This window comes from Bos mutus, chromosome 8, assembly GCF_027580195.1.
Source record: "Bos mutus isolate GX-2022 chromosome 8, NWIPB_WYAK_1.1, whole genome shotgun sequence".
NCBI lineage: Eukaryota > Metazoa > Chordata > Mammalia > Artiodactyla > Bovidae > Bos > Bos mutus.
The window spans coordinates 21,784,291-21,807,547 of record NC_091624.1 but is presented as its reverse complement, the minus strand read 5'-3'; the positions used below and the strand labels follow the sequence as shown (position 1 = coordinate 21,807,547).

Sequence of the window (23,257 nt, the reverse complement as noted above, 5' to 3'; positions counted from 1 at the left end):
TTTTTCACTCTCCTCTTTCACTTTCATCAAGAGGCTCTTTAGTTCTTCTTCCCTTTCTGCCATAAGGGTGGTATCATCTGCATATCTGAGGTTATTGATATTTCTCCCAGCAATCTTGATTCCAGCTTGTGTTTCTTCCAGCCCAGTGTTTTTCATGATGTACTCTGCATATAAGTTAAATAAGCAGGGTGACAATATACAGCCTTGACGTATTCCTTTTCTTATTTGGAACCAGTCTGTTGTTCCATGTCCAGTTCTAACTGTTGCTTCCTGACCTGCATACAGGTTTCTCAAGAGGCAGGTCAGGTGATCTGGTATTCCCATCTCTTGAAAAATTTTCCACAGTTTGTTGTGATCCACACAGTCAAAGGCTTTGGCATAGTCAATAAAGCAGAAGTAGATGTTTTTCTGGAACTCTCTTGCTTTTTCAATAATCCAGCAGATGTTGGCAATTTGATTTCTGGTTCCTCTGCCTTTTCTAAAAGCAGCTTGAACATCTAGAAGTTCATGATTCATGTATTGCTGAAGCCTGGCTTGGTGAATTTTGAATTACTTTACTAGCATGTGCTGATGTACTCAGTCATGGCTGACTCTTTGCGACCCCATGGACTGAAGCCTCCCAGGTTCCTCTGACCATGGAATTTTCCAGGCAAGAATACTGGAATGGGTTGCCTTTTCCTTCTCCATGTGAAGAATGTGAGATGAGTGCAATTGTGCAGTGGTTTGAGCATTCTTTGGTCAAACAGGAGATGGCAAGAGTGAACATCGACATTCTAGGAATCAGCGAACTAAAATGGACTGGAATGGGTGAATTTAAACACATGACCATTATATCTACTACTATGGGCAGGAATCCCTTAGAAGAAATGGAGTAGCCATCATAGTCAACAAAAGAGTCCGAAATGCAGAACTTGGATGCAGTCTCAAAAATGACAGAATGATCTCTGTTCGTTTCCAAGGCAAACCATTCAATATCACGGTAATCCAAGTCTATGCCCCGACCAGTAATGCTGAAGAAGCTAAAATTGAATGGTTCTGTGAACACCTACAAGACCTTTTAGAACTAACATGCAAAAAAGATGTCCTTTTCATTATAGGGGACTGGAATGCAAAAGTAGGAAGTCAAGAAACACCTGGAGTAACAGGCAAATTTGGCCTTGGAGTACAGAATGAAGCAGGGCCAAGGCTAATAGAGTTTTGCCAAGAGAATGCACTGGTCATAGCAAACATCCTCTTCCAACAACACAAGAGATGACTCTACACATGGACATCACCAGATGGTCAACACTGAAATCAGACTGATTATATTCTTTGCAACCAAAGATGGAGAAGCTCTATACAGCCATCAAAAACAAGACCAGGAGCTGACTGTGGCTCAGATCATGAACTCCTTATTGCCAAATTCAGACTTAAATGGAAGAAAGTGGGGAAAACCACTAGACCATTCAGGTATGACCTAAATCAAACCCCTTATGATTATACAGTGGAAGTGAGAAATAGGTTTAAGGGACTAGATCTGATAGAGTGCCTGATGAACTATGGACGGATTTTTATGACATTGTGGTATCATTAAACAATGAAATCCATTTTTTATAAAATATGTGGATCTGTGTTTCCCTGGAAGAACACTTATGAAAAGGTCGTATCTAATTCACTGCTACCCAGTAGTTTTTAAAAACCTAATCTGAGAGAAACTATAGGAAAGAATGTAGAATACATAGTCTATGAATTCTTCTAGAACATGCTTACTATTGAGTCAGATATTGCTGTAAATACTACACAATCCTCATTTAATCTGCACAAAGACCTGAAGAGGTAGGTGCTGTAGTATTATCAGCCCCTTCACTTTTTTAATGAGGAAACAGAGGCACAGGAATTTGTCACATTCCTAGTAAGCAGCAGAGTGGGTTTCCAGGCTAGGCAGCCTTAACCTTTCATCGTGCTGTATCTCTCAAGTTTAACCTACACTGAATCATGATATCCACCTCCTCCCTTCTATCTCACAGTATTGTTTTTGTGCATTTAGCTTTAATGTGATGTCATCAGCCTATGTTAAGAGTTGATATGAAATCCCATATAAGGAACAGCACAGTCATTCTCAGCATGGTCATTGTTTATCATGTTGCATGTGAGGACCCAGGATGAATTTCTGTCCAGGTCACTCTATCAGAAAGATTCTACTTACCTTTATTTAAGCATTGGTTGGTTTTTATCTTATAGTTACTGTGAAATGTGAAACTGACCAGTAATTCCTTATTGTGTTGACTAGAAGACAACTTATACTCAAGGATATAATTTCTATAATGTCTCCATATTTATTTCTTCTGTTCCAACAGTTCATTGATGCTTGCTTACTTTATTTGGTAAAAGTTGATATAACTTCTTTTTGAAACAAAATGAGAATATATAAACATGCCTCGTGGCAATTATGAGTTATTATTGACCTTCATCAGTTCAGTTCAGTCACTCAGTCATGTCCGACTCTTTGCAAACCCATGAACCGCAGCACTCCAGGCCTCCCTGTCCATCACCAACTCCCAGAGTCCACCCAAACCCATGTCCATTGTGTCAGTGATGCCATCCAACCATCATCCTCTATCGTCCCCTTCTCCTCCTGCCCTCAATCTTTCCCAGCATCAGGGTCTTTTCAAATGAGTAAGCTCTCCACATCAGATGGCCAAAGTATTGGAGTTTCAGCTTCAACATCAGTCCTTTCAATGAACACCCAGGACTGATCGGATCTCCTTGCAGTCCAAGGGAGTCTCAAGAGTCTTCTCCAACACCACAGTTCAAAAGCATCAATTCTTCAGTGCTCAGCTTTCTTTATAGTCCAACTCTCACATCCACACATGACTACTGGGAAAACCATAGCCCTGACTAGATGGACCTTTTATGGCAAAGTAATGTCTCTGCTTTTTAATATGCTGTCTAGGTTAGTCATAACTTTCCTTCCAAGGAGCAAGCGTCTGTTAATTTCATGGCTGCAATCACCATCTACAGTGATTTTGGAGCCCAGAAAAATAAAGTCAGCCACCGTTTCCCCATCTATTTGCCATGAAGTGATGGGGCACCAAGGGGTGTCCTGGGACATGGGATTTTTCAGTGCTAACATGGAGATGTTTGTGTGTCTTGAACAAATTGGGGTGCTCAGTCACTCTACTTGAGGCAATGAATGCTTCCCTCCCCCAAAAGCTTTCTTATTCTGGTCTTGCCAGAAGTGATTGAGATCAATGCCAATTAGTCAGCCAACCAACAACTGTTTCTGAAAACTGTCTCTGCGTTCCGTCCCAAACTAAGTGTAGTGAAGGTGAGGAATTCTCAGATATGCTCTCTAATCTCAAGTCACTTGTGACCCAACTGGGGAGCACACATCAACACAAGAAACAGTGATCTGTAGGAGGGTGTCAGTTGATCCCAAGCTGGGGTTCATATGTGGTTGGTGACCTAGTAGGGATGGGTGTTGACAGAAGGAGAGCAAGGGAAGGGGCTGCTGCATGGAGGAGGAGAGAGGGCAAGGGGGTGGAGAAGGCAGAGTGGTGTGTGTTCAGGATACTGGTTTTGACTTAGTCCCAGGGACATAAGTTCAATTCCATAGAGAGAGAGGATAAAGGATACTCCAAGCAGAAGGAACACTGCATCAGAGCTTAGATGGTCAGATCTGGCATGGTTGTGATGCAGAAGCAAAGTCTTAGAACCTCAAGGGATAGTGCACATTAAAGATTTGCATGTTGTTCAGTCCTGGCAAAGCATGTTAGGCACCAAGGTCAATAGCTGCACAAAACAGCTGGGGTGGGAAACCCTCAAGTGGTACTGATGGAAGTGGAACAAGATCGTAAGCTGGAGGGGAAACACCTGAGAAAACTGACAGCGAGCCCTGTGAGACCTCACGGGGAACCCTTAGAAATAAAAGAGATGCTTTGTGAGGAACTGGAAGTCTTCCATAACAACAGGGGCAAGAGCCAAGGAGAAACAGAATGAGTAGGAGATGGAGGAGATGGTGATGGTAAAGGTATGATCTATACTATGCATGTCTTGGGAACTGTTCTAAGTACATGACATAAATCAACTCTTTTCTCTGTGCTCAACCAACCAAAATGGTACACATATTATTTCCATTTTATATAAGAGGAAACAGAAGCCCAGAGAGATAACATGAATTGTATAAGGTCACACAACTTGGCTGAATCTAGGATTACTAGTGTAATTATGATGTATTTCTTCACACAAACTCTGCCAGCCTGAGGAAAATCAAGTGAGAAACATGTCAGCATAATACTAAGGGCTAAACCATGTGCTACAGACTTGAGTACTTAAAAAAATTGGAGGGAGGAGGGTTCAGGATGGGGAACACATGTATACCTGTGGCGGATTCATTTCGATATTTGGCAAAACTAATACAATATTTTAAAGTTTAAAAATAAAATAAAAATTTTATTTGACTGTGCTGGTCTTAGTTGCAGCATGTGGGATCTAGTTCCCTGACTAGGGATCAAACCCAGGCCCCCTGCATTGGGAGTGTGAAGTCTTAGCCACTGGGACACCAGGGAAGTCCCCAGACTTGAGTACTTTATTCAAATGTCTCCTGGAATCAATTTCTTCATCTGTATGAAGATGACACCACCCTTATGGCAGAAAGTGAAGAAGAACTAAATAGCCTCTTGATGAAAGTGAAAGAGGAGAGTGAAAAAGCTGGCTTAGAGCTCAACATTCAGAAAACCAAGATGACTGGTCACTTAGCACTAGGATCCCTCAGTTCAAACTATGCCCTTTAGGGACTTCCCTGATGGTCCAGAAGCTAAGTGTCCAAGCTTCCAATGCAGGAGGCCCAGGTTTGATCCCTGGTCAGGAAACTAGATCCCATATGCTGCAACCAAGACTGACACAGTCAAATAAATAAATAAAAATAAATCTTAAAATAAAAATATCCCCTCTACACTCCAAACCAGATACCAGTCCTCTCATTCCCACATCATGAGTCTGCCCCTACATCCCTGGACACACACACATACACACAGTTTCACTCACTCACATGAGTCATACACCATTATCTGTCCCCTGCTCTCCTAGCTTGTATCCTGTCGTATAAATTAGTGGTCCACAATTGCTTCAGACTTCACCAACCAAAGGAAAATATATCTGTCATCTCAGTCTCTCCTCTCAGCTTTGTGACCTTCCCAGTTACCCTTCTGTGACCTTTTCTCCCATCAGCAGAGGGCTGGGGTAGAAACACAGGACTGTAAACTCCGAGAAGCTGTATTTCATACCCTGCTGGCTGCTGCCTTCTGAATCTTCATGGAATGATCAGGACCTAATGCATCCTCATATATCGGGTTGTCATTCTCAGGAAGCGAGAGCTGAGGAGAATCCCTGGGATGGGAGCTCCTGACACCTTATCTCCCCACAGCCTTAATTGCTCTTTTCACACTGGTATCATCAACCCTGCCACCAGCACTTGGGCCCGGCACAGCCTCACCATCTGCTCATGTGACACCAACATTATGGCCACCCTCCAGGCCTCCCTAGCTGGGGCTGGAGAAGGCAGCGCAGACGGCAAGGGTGCCAGCTGGCACGAGTGACACAAACCTAGACGGTGATGAATGTGGCCCAGGACAGGGAGGAGGAAGGGAGGACGCCCACAGCTAATTGTGTGTCATCCATGCTGTGAGTTTGCCCGTGGAAGCAGAATCAATGTGCTTCTCCTGTTCCTGCACTTCTTTTTAATACATGGTCATGAGAGAAAGCTGGATTCCCTGGTGGCTCAGACGATACAGATCTGCCTACAATGTGGGAGACCCGGGTTCAATCCCTAGGTCAGGAAGATCCCCTGGAGAAGGAAATGGCAACCCACTCCAGTATCTTGCCTGGAAAACCCCATGGATGGAGGAGCCTGGTGGGCTACAGTCCATGGGGTCACAAAGAGTCAGACATGACTGAGTGACTTCATTTTCACTTTCTTTCGCAAGAGAACGTTCAATAGAAAAGAAGCCTGTGCTCATGGTAAAGAATCTTCCTGCAATGCAGGAGATCTGGGTTTGATCTCTGGGTTGGGAAGATGCCCTGGAGGAGGGCATGGCAAACCACTCCAATATCGTTGCCTGGGGAAACCCATGGACAAAGGAACCTGGCAGGCTACAGTCCACAGGGTTGCACAGAGTCAGACATGACTGAAGTGACCTAACATGCACACACATACACTATATATGTATAATGTATATGTATAATAATGTATATATATGTATGATTATATATACACACAAATATACATATAGGTCATTTGTATATAGACCATATATGTATGTATATATATATACACACACACACACAATTTTGCTATCATTTACTTCTCTTTACCTTTTTCTCTTTTAAATGGAAGTGGTAGCACAAATGCACCTAATAAAATATAACATTCCTCCTCAATAGAGGAAGCTAGATGCCATTTATTTATTTTTGTTTTATCCAAAAAGCCCCCATTGATCTGCCTATTCTCTAAGCACATTTCTCCTAAGGACTAATGGAGCTGAGAGAGAGAAAATGTTGTTTCCTGCCACATGGATAAGATAAACAGAAATCAGATCATGCCTGTGCAGAAAACAGAAACAGTGGCAGAGCCCCCAAACTGTTGGAATCCTAGCGTTAGCTCCAAAACATTCAGGTCAGCTGGCCAGCTTCTTTCCCATCCAGTCAATCCAACCGAGCAATGCAACAGAAGAAAACCAGAAACATCATGGCCTTGACTTTATAAACTAGCTGCCAGCAAGAGCACCATTCAGTGGGACAGCTTGGGAGCACCTATTTCTCATCCTTATAGGAAACATCTATATCCAAGTTTGTGTTAAAGAGGAAAGAAATAAAATGCATGAAACATTAGAGATGGTGGCAGGAGCACTGGTAATTTACACATGCCAGTGAACAACTTCAGGCACCAAGAAACACACACAAATCTAGAGATTACTGGATGGCCAGAAGTTGTGACAGAAGGTCCCCTGGGGAGGAAGGTAGCAAATGTCAGATAATGGAATATAATCCTTGTAGAGTCAGAAACAAGCTGTGTGCGAGAGTGATTGGAAAGTATGATTTGGAGCCTACAGACCTTTATAGCAGGATGGTTAGGAGTTTGTACTTTGAACTCAGTGCAGCCAGAGATAATTCAAGGCTCCCGAACCAAAGAGGAAAGGCACTGAGTTAGAGAAAATGGAAGACTGGGGAAGATTCTTAACCCAAATGACCCTTAAAGACAATAAGGAGGAGGAATCGCAGAGCTAACATTCCAGAAGCAGAGACTGCACCTGGTGTGAAAGAGTGGGCAGAGTGTGAGGCTCTGTTCTGGTGTCGTAGCGAAAGAAATGGACATGAATGTGGATAAAGATGAGAAACAGTGCCTCTCTGCATGAGAGCTGAGCCACCCTGCCCACCCCCATAACTTGATTTCCACTCCATGACAGGTGTTTTGCCCCTTGGAGATCAGAAAATGTGGGTTTCTTGTCCTGGGTCTAACACTAACTAGCTATGTGACCTTGGGTTAGTCACTCCAGGGCTGGAATAAAAACTGGAGACTAAACCCTCAAAGATTATACTTCTTCCTCCTGCCCTGTATGTACTTCCACACATAAACAATTTTTAAGCCATAAAAGACACACTACCAAGTTCTAATTTCTCCCAAAATGATTACTTTGATACTTTTAAACAAATCAACATTTTAAAATACTTTTTCTCCATTTCAGTTTCCTTGCTTTGCTGATTGTCAGTGTAAGCACATGTTTGGTTTACTTATTGGATAATCCAGCAGTAATTAGTTCTCCTTGCTGGGCCTCTGTTTTCTCATCTATGAAATAAAGGTTTTATATGGGAAAACTTCCAAGGTCTTTTCCAACTTAATTTTCCATAATTTTATAATCTCAAAGACCTCTTTTCTGTCAACCTTTATCACCATCTCATCTTGCCATTTTGGTGTTTCAATTGTGAATGAGGAAAATAATGGTGTTTCCATACTCCCCCAACTCCTCACACCTGTTAAAGGCCTCATCTAAACCTCAGTGAGTATCTGGGACATGTCTGAGCTAAACGAAAGGATAAAACTGTGTCCCTTTTTGTGTCCAAACCTTATGAAGTACATATAGAATAAGATGTCATCATCAGCAAAGTCCTTTATTGACTGGTAGAAAACCTTTATTAAAGGTAGAAAGCCTTACCTTTATTTTTGGAATAAAGGTAATATCTTTTTGGAAAAGGATAAGAGTTATGACCGATATAGGATACCTGTACGATGTTCTTATCCATGCCATTAATTTAGGGTGTGGTTCTGAAAATTTCCCTTAACCTTTCTAGGCTTTAGCTTTCCTGATCATTCATTCATTTGCGCATTCGTTCATCATTTACCTGCCTCTAATACTTTGTAATAAGGTAAGTTTATCTCTAATATTTTCTGAAATTTTCCATGAGCAGATCTCATGCTACATCTGGCCAATTCATATGCCACTGTCCTTTGACTTTTCACCTCTGTCCTGAATGGCAGCATCGCCTTGGTTCCCACGCATCCTCTGGGAAGGGCGCGGGGTGGGGGACAGCAGAAGCTGGGTCTCTCTACAAGCGATGCTGTGGTCTGCCTCTCAGATGGGAGCCGTTCTTATTTGCTGGAAGGTTTATATAACAGATGTTACAAGGCAGACAAGTAAGCACACACTCCCTGAGCCCGGCGCACGTGGAGCCAGACACGCAGACACTGCCAGTACCAGTACAAGGAGAGCTGCCGGGTGATGGAGGGAGTAGGCTCTGAGGGGCGGGCACAGCTCTGAAGCCCTGCTAATGTCTCTGTGTGGCCATGCTGTATTTTCAGCTTGTCATCATGGCTGGGACAGTGCTGCTTGCCTACTACTTCGAATGCACTGACACTTTTCAGGTGCATATCCAAGGATTCTTCTGTCAGGACGGAGACTTAATGAAGCCTTACCCGGGGACAGAGGAGGAAAGCTTCATCACCCCTCTGCTGCTCTACTGTGTGCTGGCGGCCACCCCAACTGCTATTGTAAGTACAGAAAGAGATCTCCCTCTTTCCTGTTGGGTCCTAAACAACATTTTCTGTCTGCCTTTTCTCCTCTTTCCTCTCTTCCTGGGCGTACAGCAGCAGCCTTATTAGATGTGTCCTTTTCCGGTCCGGGGTGAGTAGAGCCCTGCATAAAATCTCATCTAAGTAGGCCTTGTCTTTTACAGGTGGCTTTTGCTTTTCAGTGCCTGAATTGAAATATATATAATTTTTAAAGTATGTCTGAATATGTAAGTCAATAGTCATGAGTGGCTGTCATGTTAAGTATAGCATTTGTGCTCTTGAAAAAAACAAAAGTATGGTGTGCGTTGTGTGTATTCAGAAGAGGTTGTGAATGTAAACGCTGGCCTTGATATAAAGACTCACGTCAGATTGGAACAGAATCCCCCACAGCCTGCATCTCCTGTTCTTCTGACTGAACTTCCAGAGAGGCCGGAGATGAGAGAAATCGCTTGACCTGATTTGCCGTGATTTATTCTGGGCAGCTCTGGCTCTGCTCACATTGCATGACATTCAATTAAGTTGCAACTTTACCTTCATTGATTGCACTCTTCTCTCTCATGAGGGGAAAAAAAAAATGGCCCAACAGTCCTCTAGGGAGACTGTTTCAAAAGCATAAAACTCACAGATCTGTATTGTCTAGTAAAGTGATTTAACGCTTAGACATCTTAATTTTAACTTAAAAAATTACTTTGTATTTTAAAATAAACATTTCTTTGTACATGCTATGGGGTCAGATTAGTTGGGATGTTATCATTTGCAACAGTTATCATTTATCATTTGCCCCTTTTTTCTTCCAAAGCTTCCTCCCCCTCAACTCTCCCCTCCTCTCCTACCCTTTCTCCCTCATTCCCCACTCCCCTCTCTTTGGGACAGTAATAAAAATAACCACTGGCATGCAGAAGAGTGTACTGATTACTCAGATGTTCAGTTCAAGTATTGTTTTCCGTACAAATGTTTTCCTTGCTTTAAGATGAGACATGGAATCGAATTTAGAGGAGAATATGCACATAATGAGTACTTTAAGTTCATTTTTATCATTAATTCTAGGCTTGACAAGCTCCCCCTTAAATGATAAGGCTGCAGTAGGAATTAGGATCAGCTGTGATAAAACATGGTCTCTCATGGTGGTGAAAAACACAAGCTTTGCAGTCCAATCTACAGGACATCCTGTCTGTGTGACTCCGGGCAAGTCACTGTCCTGTTCCCTCCCACTCGGCCCCCCCAAAGCGGGGATAATGTGACTGCCTAGTTCACAGAGTTATCAAGACTTAAGATGCTTCGTACAAATACTTGGCATAGTGTCTAGCATGCACTAACTGGTTAGAAGTAGGGGAAACAAAGAAAAACTGGAAACTGATCTTCACCTTCTTCAGGATCACAGATGAACTTCCTCTCCCTGCAGAGGAGACTCCACTGAGACCCTAGTGACACCTCCTGTTTAGCAATTTCACTGAGACCCTGGTGACATCTCCTGTTTAGAGATTCCACTGAGACCCTAGTGACACCCCTGTTTAGAGTGATAGGGGATGTGCCCCCCTTAACTTTCCTTTCTCACCAGCCCAAGGACTACGAGAAAGACCCACTTCCAGGCATCTCAAAAGATGATACAATTCGCTCCCCAGGTAAAGCCTAGAGGCTACATTGGGTTCTATCTGGAACGGCTTAATGGTGGCTCTACCCAGAGGCACTGGGCTTAGCTGGAATCAGGTCCTGGTTTCTTCCTGTCCCATAAACATACCATTTTCTCATGTTCTCAGACTAGAATCCCTGAGAGATCCATTCACTTACTAACATTTACCTATCTTCTTGCTAGTCCCAGGAAATATCATTGCCTGGGCTCTCCTGCAATTACTTTTTGTAATTATAGAGACATTTTTCCTTTTAAAAAAAGAAAGAGAAAAACTAAGGAAAGCAAAGGAAGCAGATCAATAAAAATTATGAACAAATCAATGAATCAGAAAACAATAGGACTGATAAGTAAAATGTACAATCCCCTTGTTCTAACAGAAGAAAGACAGAAGTAAAAAAAAAAGGAAAAAAATACATAAGCAAAAATATATAAATGTTTAAAAGTCTGTATTATAGTTTTGTTAAAATTGTAGATTCAGGTCTGTGCAAATACATGCTTACCTCTCAATAAAATTGATAACATTCTATGAAAATATAACTTTTTAACAATGCCTTTAATAGAAGTAGAAAACTGAATAGATAACAATAGAGAAAATTTTAAACTGTCTAAAATTTATCTCATATCATTGGAGACACATAACTATTATAAAATTCCTTCAAAATTTCAAGGCATAAAAAAAAAAAAAATTTCAAGGCATAGAAAATCAGTAACTATAAAACTGTTCCAGAGCCTTAAAATAAGCGGAAAGCTTTTCAATGCACATTATAAAGCAAGAAAAATAGGGATTTCACACACTTAGAAAGTCTATATACACATCCACAAAAGCATTAGGAATGTTAATTGCAAGCAGATGGAAGAGGACTGATAAATTTGTCTACCTGAAAAATAAGCATTTCTACCAAAATAAAAAGTACATAAAGACTGTAAAAATATTTGCAGAATACGAGACTCCCATGTAAATATTCTTACTACTTAAAAAGATGAGCTTCCCAAAATAAAGATGGGTAAGGACAAAAATAGACAATTAACAAAATAAATTGTATGTACATAAACATTTCTAAACTCATGAATTATCACAGGAAAGTAGTTTTTTATAGTCCAGAATTTTCCCCATGTAAAATTGGCAAGTGCTTTAAAGAAGTATAACCTGTGTTGTTAAAGGTACAGATACTTTCATACAATTTGAGTCAAAATGTAAACTGAGGGGCTTCCCTGGTAGCTCCGTGGTGGGGAATCCACCTGCCAATGTAGGAGACACTGGTTTCATCCCTGATCCAGGAAGATATCACACACCATGGAGCAGCTAGGCCCTTGCGCCACCATTATTGAGCCTGTGCTCTAGAGCCCAGGAGCCACAACTTCTGAGCCCATGTACCCTAGAGCCATGCTACACAACAAGAGAAGCCTCTGCAATGAGAAGTCCATGCACCTCAACAAAGAGTAGTTCCCCACAACTAGAGAAAGTCTGTGCAAAGCAATGAAGACCCAGTGCAGCCAAAAATAAATAAATAATATTTTTAAAGAAACTGGCCATTAAAAAAATGTAAACTGACATTTTCTTTTTGAAGGGCAGCTGGTCAAAGATGTACTAAGAGTTTTATAAACTTTGAACCCATTAATTCCATTCCTTGAATTTATGTTAAGAAGATAACCAGAGTAGGGATGTTCAGTCAGCTTTAAGAGTAGGATACTTGGTGGTAGCTAAATACACAGAACTAGAGGATTGTCCAAACTCATTATGAGGCCATAATATTTCTGAAACACCTCTAAGAGAAATGAAGCATGCTTATGATTTAATGAAAAGATTTTTATGAGTGCTAAAAAATTGTATCTAGTATCAGAGGTAAAAGCTTTTTCCCTTCTATAAGAGAATATTAGATTCTCTTAGTTTTCTAGCTCCGTTTCTCCAGAAAAAGAGGGTATGTATCAGCTATGTTGCTAGGCAGAATTAACCCCTGATTGGTGAATTGCCCCTGGACTCAGAGAACTGAGATTACCCAAGACGGTGCCATGCTATGATTTCCCAGTGCAAGTGACTCTGGAAACTTGGAAGCTATGTCTGTGGAACTGCTGCACCATTTATTGACTCTGATGGGACACAATAAGTCTTGTAAGCCAAGGTGGCTCCTGCATCCTCTGATGTGTCTATGGTCTCCTTGCACCTGAGCTGCACTGGATCACTGCAAGGAAACAGGATGAAGAAGAGCAAGTGAGGCTACCCAGTTGGCAAGCTATTAGTTCCTCCCAAGTGGACCAGTGCCAAATGAGACATGTGGTTGTCTGTGGCTCTGAATATTTAACAGACCCTAAGAAGACACTGTATGTGTGTTACAAGTATAGTCCCAAATTTATAATTATACATAAAAAAAACTGGCAAGAAACTAAAATGTACAGCTATTATCTCTGAGTGCTAATGGAACAGTTATTTTTTCTTCTGTTATACAATTAAATTCTACATCAATGCAGTATTTTCAAACTGAAAGATATTTTTAAAACATTGATTCTTCTGGCATAATTATGAAATGACCAATCTTTAGTAAGATTTAAACAGCAATTCTAATAAACAAAAACACATATGACCAAAAAACAAAAATAAAACAACTTTATGAGGAATTTCTCTTCTCTCTGGGTAAAGATGATAGATTTCATTCTAAGATTTTCAGCTGAAATTCTTCTCAAACCATGAATTCTGATCATATTCCTTTTCCCCCAAATGATATGAACTAACATGTGGTCAAATGCTGTGATGGAAAGCCAAGGGAGTGTGGCCACTGGACAGTGAACTGAATTTTAAGGATCTAGAGTTCTACTCTCGTTTTCAAGTATGGAGCTCTGATTTGGACATTCCATTCCTTTTCTTCTTGGGGAGAAAAGTGTGACCAATAATGATGGTGGGCCTTCAAAGATATGTGCCGAGGAATATTCCGTAAATGAAGATGGCAAGGATAACTCCTTTTAATTTTCTTGTATTCTGCAGTCCTTGCCTAATTTATCCTCATAGCATCCCGGAGAAATAGAAAAGAGATATCTCAAAGAGCATAGAGAAAGTGTATGGTCCAGTTTCCTTCATTTTTGACTCTGAGTCTGTGAGTTCATTTAGGAAGACAGTCATTAGCTACGTTACTTGTGACTCAGCTATGTTAAATGATTTGCTGAGGGCTGCAGCTAGTTCCCTATGTGACTAGACAGTAACCCACCCATTTGGTTCTATTTTTATTCTCCTCTCAAATGAGGAGCATTGCTAGGACCCGGCACTGATTACAGCTGATGGGTTAATGGCAGAGAGTCCAGTGGCCTTGAAACCCTGCTGTGGTGCTTGATCTTCCCCCGAAACCTGAAAATAAGTGAGCAGCTGCAGGACAGAGAGTGGACCTCTCCTGATGCTCAGGGACACCTCCTGGGAGCAGGGAGCTGTATTCACTTCTGTCCCTCTTAGAGAGGTACAGCATATCCGAGAGCAGTCTGTATCAGGCCACCTGAACACAGATCCCAAGTGCCAAACTCAGCACACCCCTACCCCCCGAGTGTGCATCCTTCATCCTCATGCTGCAGAGTCACCCTGTCTCAGGTCTGCTCTGTCAAGAGAAAAAGGGATGTCAGTTATGGCTTTCCATCCCAGTAATTGTATGACCTCTGATAAGGCCTGTTCCCTCTGTGGGTTGGATTTCTCATCTGTAAAAGGTAGGCTTGGGCTAAATATCTCCAAGGTCTTTCTGGTTCTAATACTCCTTAAGAGCTGAACCTTATAATTGGAGGCTCCAAATGTCAGATTCCCAACTCCTTAGTCTCTCTCGACTTTCTTTCTGGAGTTTAATTTGTGCCTGGCCAAGGGTTACACATAATGGCACAGCCTGTGTGTGTTTGTGTGTGTGTGCAGGGTTTCTCAGAATGGTACAGTATGTGTTTACTCCTTTTTAAACCCATTTCCTATTTTCCCTGGAGTGAAAGAAGGCAGGGCTACTCTGGTGACTCAGTGGTAAAGAGTCCTCCTGCCAATGCAGGAGACATGGGTTCAAATCCTAGGTTGAGAAGATCTGCTGGAGAAGGAAATGACAGCCCACTCCACAGTATTCTTGCTTGGGGAATGCTGGACAGAGGAACCTGGTGGGCTATAGTTCATGGGATCACAAAAGAGTCGGACATGACTTAGAGACTAAACAACAAACGATAACAACAAAGAAAGAAGGCAGGACTCCTCAGGGGTGACATGTGACACAAACTAATGGCAGTTCTCTAAGAAGGCACCTCAACCTGGACTCATCCGTGGTGTTCTGTGTATTCTGTGGTTGATGTGCTAGAGGACAAGCTAACGCCCTGCACTGCCGTGTGTCTCTGAGGATGGGCGCTAATTGCAGGGATGCACAAGAAAAGGCACGAGGGAAAGGACTCTGCTGTGGGTTTGATCTGTCACTTCCTATTTGTCCTTCTGTGCTTCGCTGTCAGAAAGGATCAGCATCATGTGGAGGCAAGGCCACGTGGGAGCAACCGTGCAGGGACTTAGGAAAGGTTAGAGCTTGGAGTATTTATTGTGTCCAGAACCATTTAGCCAAAAGTGTTGGCCCAGGCTTCCAGGAAATCTGCAGGGTGTGTTCTGACCAACGTGGAAATCCCGGCTCACAATTGCCTCAGGCCCCCTGAATAAACTCACAGACTCAAAGGCAGAGAGCCTTTTTGGATAAGAGGATTTAACTCGGTGGAGAATCTGATTTACCCGTATTGTATCTCAGCGCCAGCACCACAGGGCATGAGAAAATAGCTAGTAAACCTTTACTGGCCTCACAACAAAGTGACAGGAGTACTTAGAATTGAAACAGCAGAACGTTTGATGCCCAGCCCAGGAGAATCGACACAGCTCATGGTCTGCATGCAAGCGTGCACGTGAGCATACATGCACAAGACTGCGAGAATTTCCTAGGAAAGGAAGAGACAAGCATCATTTGATAGAAAGGCCCACTCTGGAGGAAACTGTGACTCTTCATTTGGGGGGTTTCTAGGCCAGAAGCTCTGGGAGTGAATACAAAAGCTCAAAGCACAGCATGGATCAGAGAGTGGGCCCTGGGCAAAGGCACATCTGTTGCCTGGCTGATGAGGAGCGCAGCTGCAGCAGCAGAGGAGACAGGGTCGGCGCCTGAGTGCCTTGTCATCTGCCTCTTCCCGGCTCTGAACAGCCGCAGCTATTGAAACCCCTTTTAATACATCATCATTCACATCTTTTCCCTTTTGTACATCATCACATGATTTCCTTTTTTTTTTTAAATAAGAAGCCGGTGCTGTTTTTTCATTTTATTTTGGCCCAACAATGCAACATGTGGGATCCTAGTTCCCTGACCAGGGATCGAACCCATGTTCCCTGCAGTGGAAACGTGAAGTCTGAACCATTGAACCACCAGAGAAGTCCCTATATTTATTTATCTCTACCATGAATACATTTTCTTTATTGCAAATGTACTTAATCATTACAATTTACATTCCCCCCCCCCGCCGGGAAAGAGTTATAAATATCCTCATTAACTGCTGTGGATTTTTTCAAAACCTTGAAGAAGAATATCTATTTCCCTATTTACTATGCATGTGATGGATGAGTGCTCCAAATTCCTTTATGGACTGTTTTTTACCTGACATCATCTGACAGCGAGATGTCCTTACACCTTTGAGATGTTCCTTACCACCTTTACAATGCTTCTTTTAATGACTGATGATTAGATGATTGTGTTAGGAGTTTTGATAATTTGTTTCTTGAAAAGACTCCCATTTGCCTAAAATTATGTGATGATGAGTTTACTTGGTGATCACAATGCATTTTACTTTTTACTGAGAGCAGTATTTTAGCTAAATCATTTTACATTCCCATTTCTCTTATATCCACTGTTCAGAAATGGGAAAAAAAAAAGTTCAAGAGAACACCCTGCTTTGGCAAGGTAGTGTGCCACCTTGGTGCTACACTTCATAGCAAGTGTCGATTTCAGAGCCTTCTGAATGGGTAGGTGCTGCCCCTGGATTAAGACCAGTAAGTGAAAAGTGACAGGGAAAGGCACTCAGCCGTGTCCAACTCATTGCAACCCCGTGGACTATACAGTCCATGGAAATCTCTAGGCCGGAATACTGAAGTGGGTAGCCATTCCTTTCTCCAGGGGAATCTTCCCAACCCAGGGATCTAACCCAGGTCTCCCACATTACAGGTGGATTCTTTACTAGCTGAGCCACACGGAAAGCAGTAATGACGACTCTCCAATCCACAAAACACTTATTATCTGAGTTGCTGGATAATTTCCAAAGCCATCATCCAAATAGCCTTGATTCTATTGAAGCCTTCAGCTTTGAAAGGCATAGAAATGTCTACAGCTGAATTCCTTTATTTACACTCAAGTGTGATAAAGCAGACGTCAAGAGGTCTTGAACCAAGCATAGCTCAGCAGGCCAGAAGACTAGAATCCTCTCTGCAGATCTGAGGTGTCACTGGTACTCATCAGGAAAGATTAAACAGAACATAAAGATGCTGGGCAGCATGGTCAGTACGCTTAAAATCCCCTGGGTCACTTTTAAACAGGATCTACAGGAAAAACCCTGGGCCTCAGACAGTAAAGAATCTGCCTGCAACGCAGGAGACCCAGGTTCGATCCCTGGGCCTGGAAGATCCTCTGGAGAAGGGCATGGAAACCCACTCCAGTATTCTTGCCTGGACAATCTCATGGACAGAGGAAGCTGGTGATCTATCAGTCCATGGGGTTGCAAAGAGTCAGACACAACTGAGCGACTAACACGTGTGAACACACAACACACACAGCAAAAACCATGCCTGCCTTTCTCAGAAATGCTCGTGAGTAAAGAAGTCTCCCAAGGAGGATACTGGAAGCATCTACAACTCCCTGGGACTGAAAGCTCTGCAGCTACTTAGACACTGTTATTAAGAAGTGTGCAGAGAACCCTCTTCTCTTCCTCAGAGCATGCTACATGCACACCCAGGGAGGGGCTGCCAGCCTCTGCTGTCCTTTAGAAACACAGGTGACAGGTCTCAGGCAGTGTGATGACTCTGGAGGAGGCTGTGTCCACTTTGCTCCAAGGGAAGATTATTTCATGTTGGCAAAGCCCTGTGGGGTTTGAAAAGAGAATGAAGGCTGGAGGGAGAATTACTGTAAGAAACTATGCTGGCCCTGGAGAGCTTAACCAACAGAAGAGAGACTAAAGCCCAATTATGTGATATCAGTTCCCTTAATCAGCCCTATCTTGTCAGTTTTTATCATAAAAACAAAGATCTTGGAAGAAAAACTTAAAGGTCTCCTACAGAGCTCCCCAACCTCCAGGATCTAATGTCTGATGATCTGGGGTGGAGCTGGTGTAATAGTAATAGAAATGAGGCACACGATAGATGCAATGCATTTGAACCATCCTGAAACCGTTCCCCCTCCCCAGTCCATGGAAAAATTGTCTTCCATGAAACTGCTCCTTGGTGTTAAAAAAAAAAAAAAAAAAAAAAAAATGGTTAGGGGCCACTGTAGTCTAACAGATGAGAGATTGACAGATAAGGAACCAGAGAGGTCAGCCAAGTGGTCCAAGACTGAACACCTGGTTAGGGGCAGGGCAGAGCTTGAATTATACCATGTTTCCTTAACCCAGGACAGTTTTTAAATCAATTTCAGCACACATTCTTGCCTAGACCAACCAGTAAGTGAAAGCAACAAATACTCTTTGAGCTTCTCTAGATGCTTTTATATACATTTCTAATAATCAATAATTTTCTGATATAGTTATTACCCTCATGTTTAAAATCATGGAGGAAAAAAAAAAGCTTGGAAAGGTTATCTGCCCAAAATCACCCCTCAAGAAGGGAGGGAACTGAGATTTCAACTCCAGAGCCTACATTTGAGAAACAGGACTATGTGGGAGAAGGAGAGGGTGGGATGATATAAGGGACTAGCGTTGAAACATATATTACCATATGTAAAATAGATGACCAGTGCAGGGCACTCAAAGCTGTTGCTCCGGGACAACCCAGAGGGATCGGGTGGGAAGGGAGTTGGGAGAGGGGTTCAGGATGAGTGGATACATGTACACCCGTGGCTGAGTCATGTCAATGTATGGCAAAAACCACCAATATTGTAAAGTAATTAGCCTCCAACTAAAATAAATAAACTAATTAAAAAAAAAATAAAATCATAAACAAAAAAAAGAAATAGCAATGACTTTGATATGCCAAGTATCAGAGCTACAGCTAGTATATACATGAACCCAAAACCTATATTCCAGGATCTCTAGATGCCTTTTGTGATAACAGCCACATGGAACATGCAGTGGATCCCCCTTACAACACTAAATGATAATACGTCTTCCAGTGACTTTTTCTTCAGACTTCATATTTTGCGATCTAGAACACTATCTTCTAAATATTTTGCATTTCCATGGGATTTTCCAGGCAAGAGTACTAGAGTGGGGTGCCATTGCCTTCTCCTATGACTTATCAGATCTCCTTAAAACACTGTAAAGACATGAATTCTGAAAGATTTCACCAAACTGATGTATTATATTCCAGGGTTATTTATTTGAAATTTGGGCTTCCATATTTGAAAGACAAATTTATCAAGAGTCACTATGAAGTCAGTCAGAAAGAGAAAGATAAATATATATTAACACATATGTATAGAATCTAGAAAGACAGTACTGATAATCCTATTTGCAGGGTATCAGAGGAGACATAGACATAAAGAACAGAATTTTGGACATAGTGGGGGAAGGAGAGGATGGGATGATTTGAAAGAATAGCCGTGTGACATATACATTACCATGTGTAAAACAAATCAGATCAGATCAGATCAGTCGCTCAGTCGTGTCCGACTCTTTGCGACCCCATGAATCGCAACACTCCAGGCCTCCCTGTCCATCACCAACTCTCGGAGTTCACTCAGACTCACGTTCGTTGAGTCAGTGATGCCATCCAGCCATCTCATCCTCTGTCGTCCCCTTCTCCTCTTGCCCCCAATCCCTCCCAGCATCAGAGTCTTGTCCAATGAGTCAACTCTTCCCATGAGGTGGCCAAAGTACTGGAATTTCAGCTTTAGCATCAGTCCTTCCAAAGAAATCCCAGGGCTGATCTCCTTCAGAATGGACTGGTTGGATCTCCTTGTAGTCCAAGGGACTCTCAACAGTGTTCTCCAACACCACAGTTCAAAAGCATCAATTCTTCAGTGCTCAGCCTTCTTCAAAGTCCAACTCTCACATCCATACATGACCACAGGAAAAACCATAGCCTTGACTAGATGAACCTTTGTTGCCAAAGTAATGTCTCTGCTTTTGAATATGCTATCTAGGTTGGTCATAACTTTCCTTCCAAGGAGTAAGCGTCTTTTAATTTCATGGCTGCCATGAAGTGGCGGGACCAGATGCCATGATCTTCGTTTTCTGAATGTTGAGCTTTAAGCCAACTTTTTCACTCTCCACTTTCACTTTCATCAAGAGGCTTTTGAGTTCCTCTTCACTTTCTGCCATAAGGGTGGTATCATCTGCATATCTGAGGTTATTGATATTTCTCCCGGCAATCTTGATTCCAGCTTGTGTTTCTTCCAGTCCAGCGTTTCTCATGATGTACTCTGCATATAAGTTAAATAAACAGGGTGACAATATACAGCCTTGATGAACTCCTTTTCCTATTTGGAACCAGTCTGTTGTTCCATGTCCACTTCTAACTGTTGCTTCCTGACCTGCATACAAATTTCTCAAGAGGCAGATCAGGTGGTCTTGTATTCCCATCTCTTTCAGAATTTTCCACAGTTTATTGGGATCCACACAGTCAAAGGCTTTGGCATAGTCAATAAAGCAGAAATAGATGCTTTCTGGAACTCTCTTGCTTTTTCTATGATCCAGTAGATGTTGGCAATTTGATCTCTGGTTCCTCTGCCTTTTCTAAAACCACCTTGAACATCAGGAAGTTCACGGTTCACATATTGCTGAAGCCTGGCTTGGAGAATTTTGAGCATTACTTTACTAGCGTGTGAGATGAGTGCAATTGTGTGGTAGTTTGAGCATTCTTTGGCATTGCCTTTCTTTGGGATTGGAATGAAAACTGACCTTTTCCAGTCCTGTGGCCACTGCTGAGTTTTCCAAATTTGCTGGCATATTGAGTGCAGCACTTTCACAGCATCCTCTTTCAGGATTTGGAATAGCTCAACTGGAATTCCATCACCTCCACTAGCTTTGTTCGTAGTGATGCTTTCTAAGGCCCACTTGACTTCACATTCCAGGATGTCTGGCTCTAGGTCAGTGATCACACCATCGTGATTATCTGGGTCGTGAAGATCTTTTTTGTACAGTTCTTCTGTGTATTCTTGCCATCTCTTCTTAATATCTTCTGCTTCTGTTAGGTCTATACCATTTCTGTCCTTTATTGAGCTCATCTTTGCATGAAATGTTCCTTTGGTATCTCTGATTTTAGTCAGCGGGAATTTGCTGTATGATGCAGGGAACCCAAAGCCAGTGCTGTGACAATCTAGAGCGGTGGGATAGGGAGAGAGGCAGGAAGGGGGATCAAGGAGGAGGGGACATATGTATAGCTAAGGCTGATTTATGTTGATGTATGGAAGAAACCATCACAACATTGTAAAGTAATTATCCTCTAATTAAAATTTTAAAAAAGGAGTTACTCACTAAAAGCATATGTATTGTTATCTAAAAGTTTTAGGTCACTTGTGATCGTAGGCGGCATAGCTGTGGGGGACGAGAGATGCACCAATGGAATTCACTTGCTTGTTCGTGGCCAGGTCTAAAGTTTGGCCTTGATCATTTCTCACCGGAGGGTATTCTCATTTGCTATGAGTGATAGCATGCTTGTTAGTCAACAATCTGAAAGACCGTAATAGGCAGGGCAGCCAGGGCCGAACACATGGAGAGTCCCACGTGTCCCGGCTGTTCTCTGAACAGAGTGGTGGATGGAGACAGAGTGTGCATGGCAAACAGACAGATGGAGGAACCCAGTCAGTGCCAGAACCAGAGTCATAAATCTGCCAGTGTGAGAGGTGGCTTCCAACATGGGCTGGTGGCCTGGCAGGGAAGCAGAATCTCGCCCGCCTCTTTCCCCAGAATCAGGCCTGTATGAGACTATAGGACCCAGTGGATGGAGAAACAGTACACTATGTGTGATCAGTGAAATGAACATCCTCGCAGCTCATTCACGGGATCTGAGAGCTGGATTGTTCCATCAGCAACCTCTACGTCCATCACAGTCTGAACTGAAAATCAGGACTGTTGTCCTACCTTTAACTTATAAAATGACCCCCTTCCTCTTTTCTTCCTTCCTTCCTTCCTTTACATAAACAGTATTGCTTAATATACTCAAAGTATTATATCAGTAACTATATAAGTTAGCATATATTCTAGTTCTGATTTTTTTTCTATTTCATACCTTAACTCTGATTTGAATATTGTTGACCAATAGTATCAATTCATATACTGCTTATCCCTGCTGACACAAGAGTCTTAGGACATTTTACTTATGGATTATTTGAGCTCCATACCCTTTTACATGGCAAGTTTTGTTTGGTGTACCTTGGAGTGATTTTGTTTAGATTTGTGTGTATGTGCATGCCTGTGTACACATATATGTGCATTTTTTAAAAAAACAATATGTTATGTGTAGATTTTCACTCACATTTTCTTGCTATTTTGTCTCGTGTGAGTGTGTGCACTCAATCACTCAGTCATGTCCAACTCTTTGTGACCCCATGGACTGTAGCCAGTAGGCTCCTCTGTTCATGGAATTTTCGCAACAGGAATACTGGAGTGGGTTTTGCCATTTCCTCCTCCAGGGGATCTTCCCAACCCAAGAATCGAACCTGAGTCTCCTGCATTGGCAGGTGGGTTCTCCACCACTGAACCTCCTGGGAAGCTCCAGATGTCAGGATAGAGATCTGTATAATATGTTGTGGGAACAATGATAAGACAGGGTCTCCCTTTTCCTGAGGGGACCTGGCAAAGGTTTGGGGAGAGTCATGACATTTTCACTGAGTCTGGAAGGATAAATACTAAAAATTATTTTTCCTTCCTTATAGTCTCCCTCATTAAACCTGTATTCCAAAACACCTTCATTAATCTGATATGCTTAATTCATTTAACACTGAATAACAGCTATGTGCCTTACACTGGGCTAGGCCCTAGGGATATAACCAGAATAAGATAAGCAGGACATCCTATAACAAGGAATAACAATGATAGTGTGTACTCATTTGTGATAGGAATAGAAAGGAAAACATGAGGTAAGAGATTCATATACAACAAGAATGCTTAAGCTAGGCTCTGGGAGTAGAGAATGCACCCTCAAGGAAATGCTGTGTCATTACCCAACCATGCATGAATTTATCCCCATCTGTTCGCTGAGATAAAGAACAGAATGCAGTGCCATCATTCCAGTGGGGACAAATAAAGCCTTGTGGCACCTCATTTTGAGAGAGATAAGTCTAACGAGAAGAAAAGGGAAAGCTGAGTTCTTAAAGCTATTCAACTATTTTTACCAGAAGGAGCATTAATGCATTAATTCCAAAGGATGTCACAAAATATTCCTAGACATATGCAGACAGCACCTGCCAAGGTGATCCATGCTG

At 42.2% G+C, this 23,257-nt stretch overlaps 1 protein-coding gene across 4 annotated transcripts in view; it reads left to right on the top strand.

Annotated features, from left to right (window-relative positions):
* Positions 1-23,257, top strand: part of PLPPR1 (phospholipid phosphatase related 1) — a 592,616-nt gene that overhangs the window by 530,757 nt on the left and 38,602 nt on the right. For 3 of the 4 annotated variants that reach the window (XM_070375192.1, XM_070375193.1, XM_070375191.1), the window contains 2 exons: positions 8,326-8,400; positions 8,834-9,022. In XM_070375192.1, the coding sequence (XP_070231293.1) occupies positions 8,326-8,400; positions 8,834-9,022 (264 nt within the window). The remainder of the gene's footprint in view (positions 1-8,325; positions 8,401-8,833; positions 9,023-23,257) is intronic. The other variant, XM_005904074.2, reaches the window with a different exon arrangement.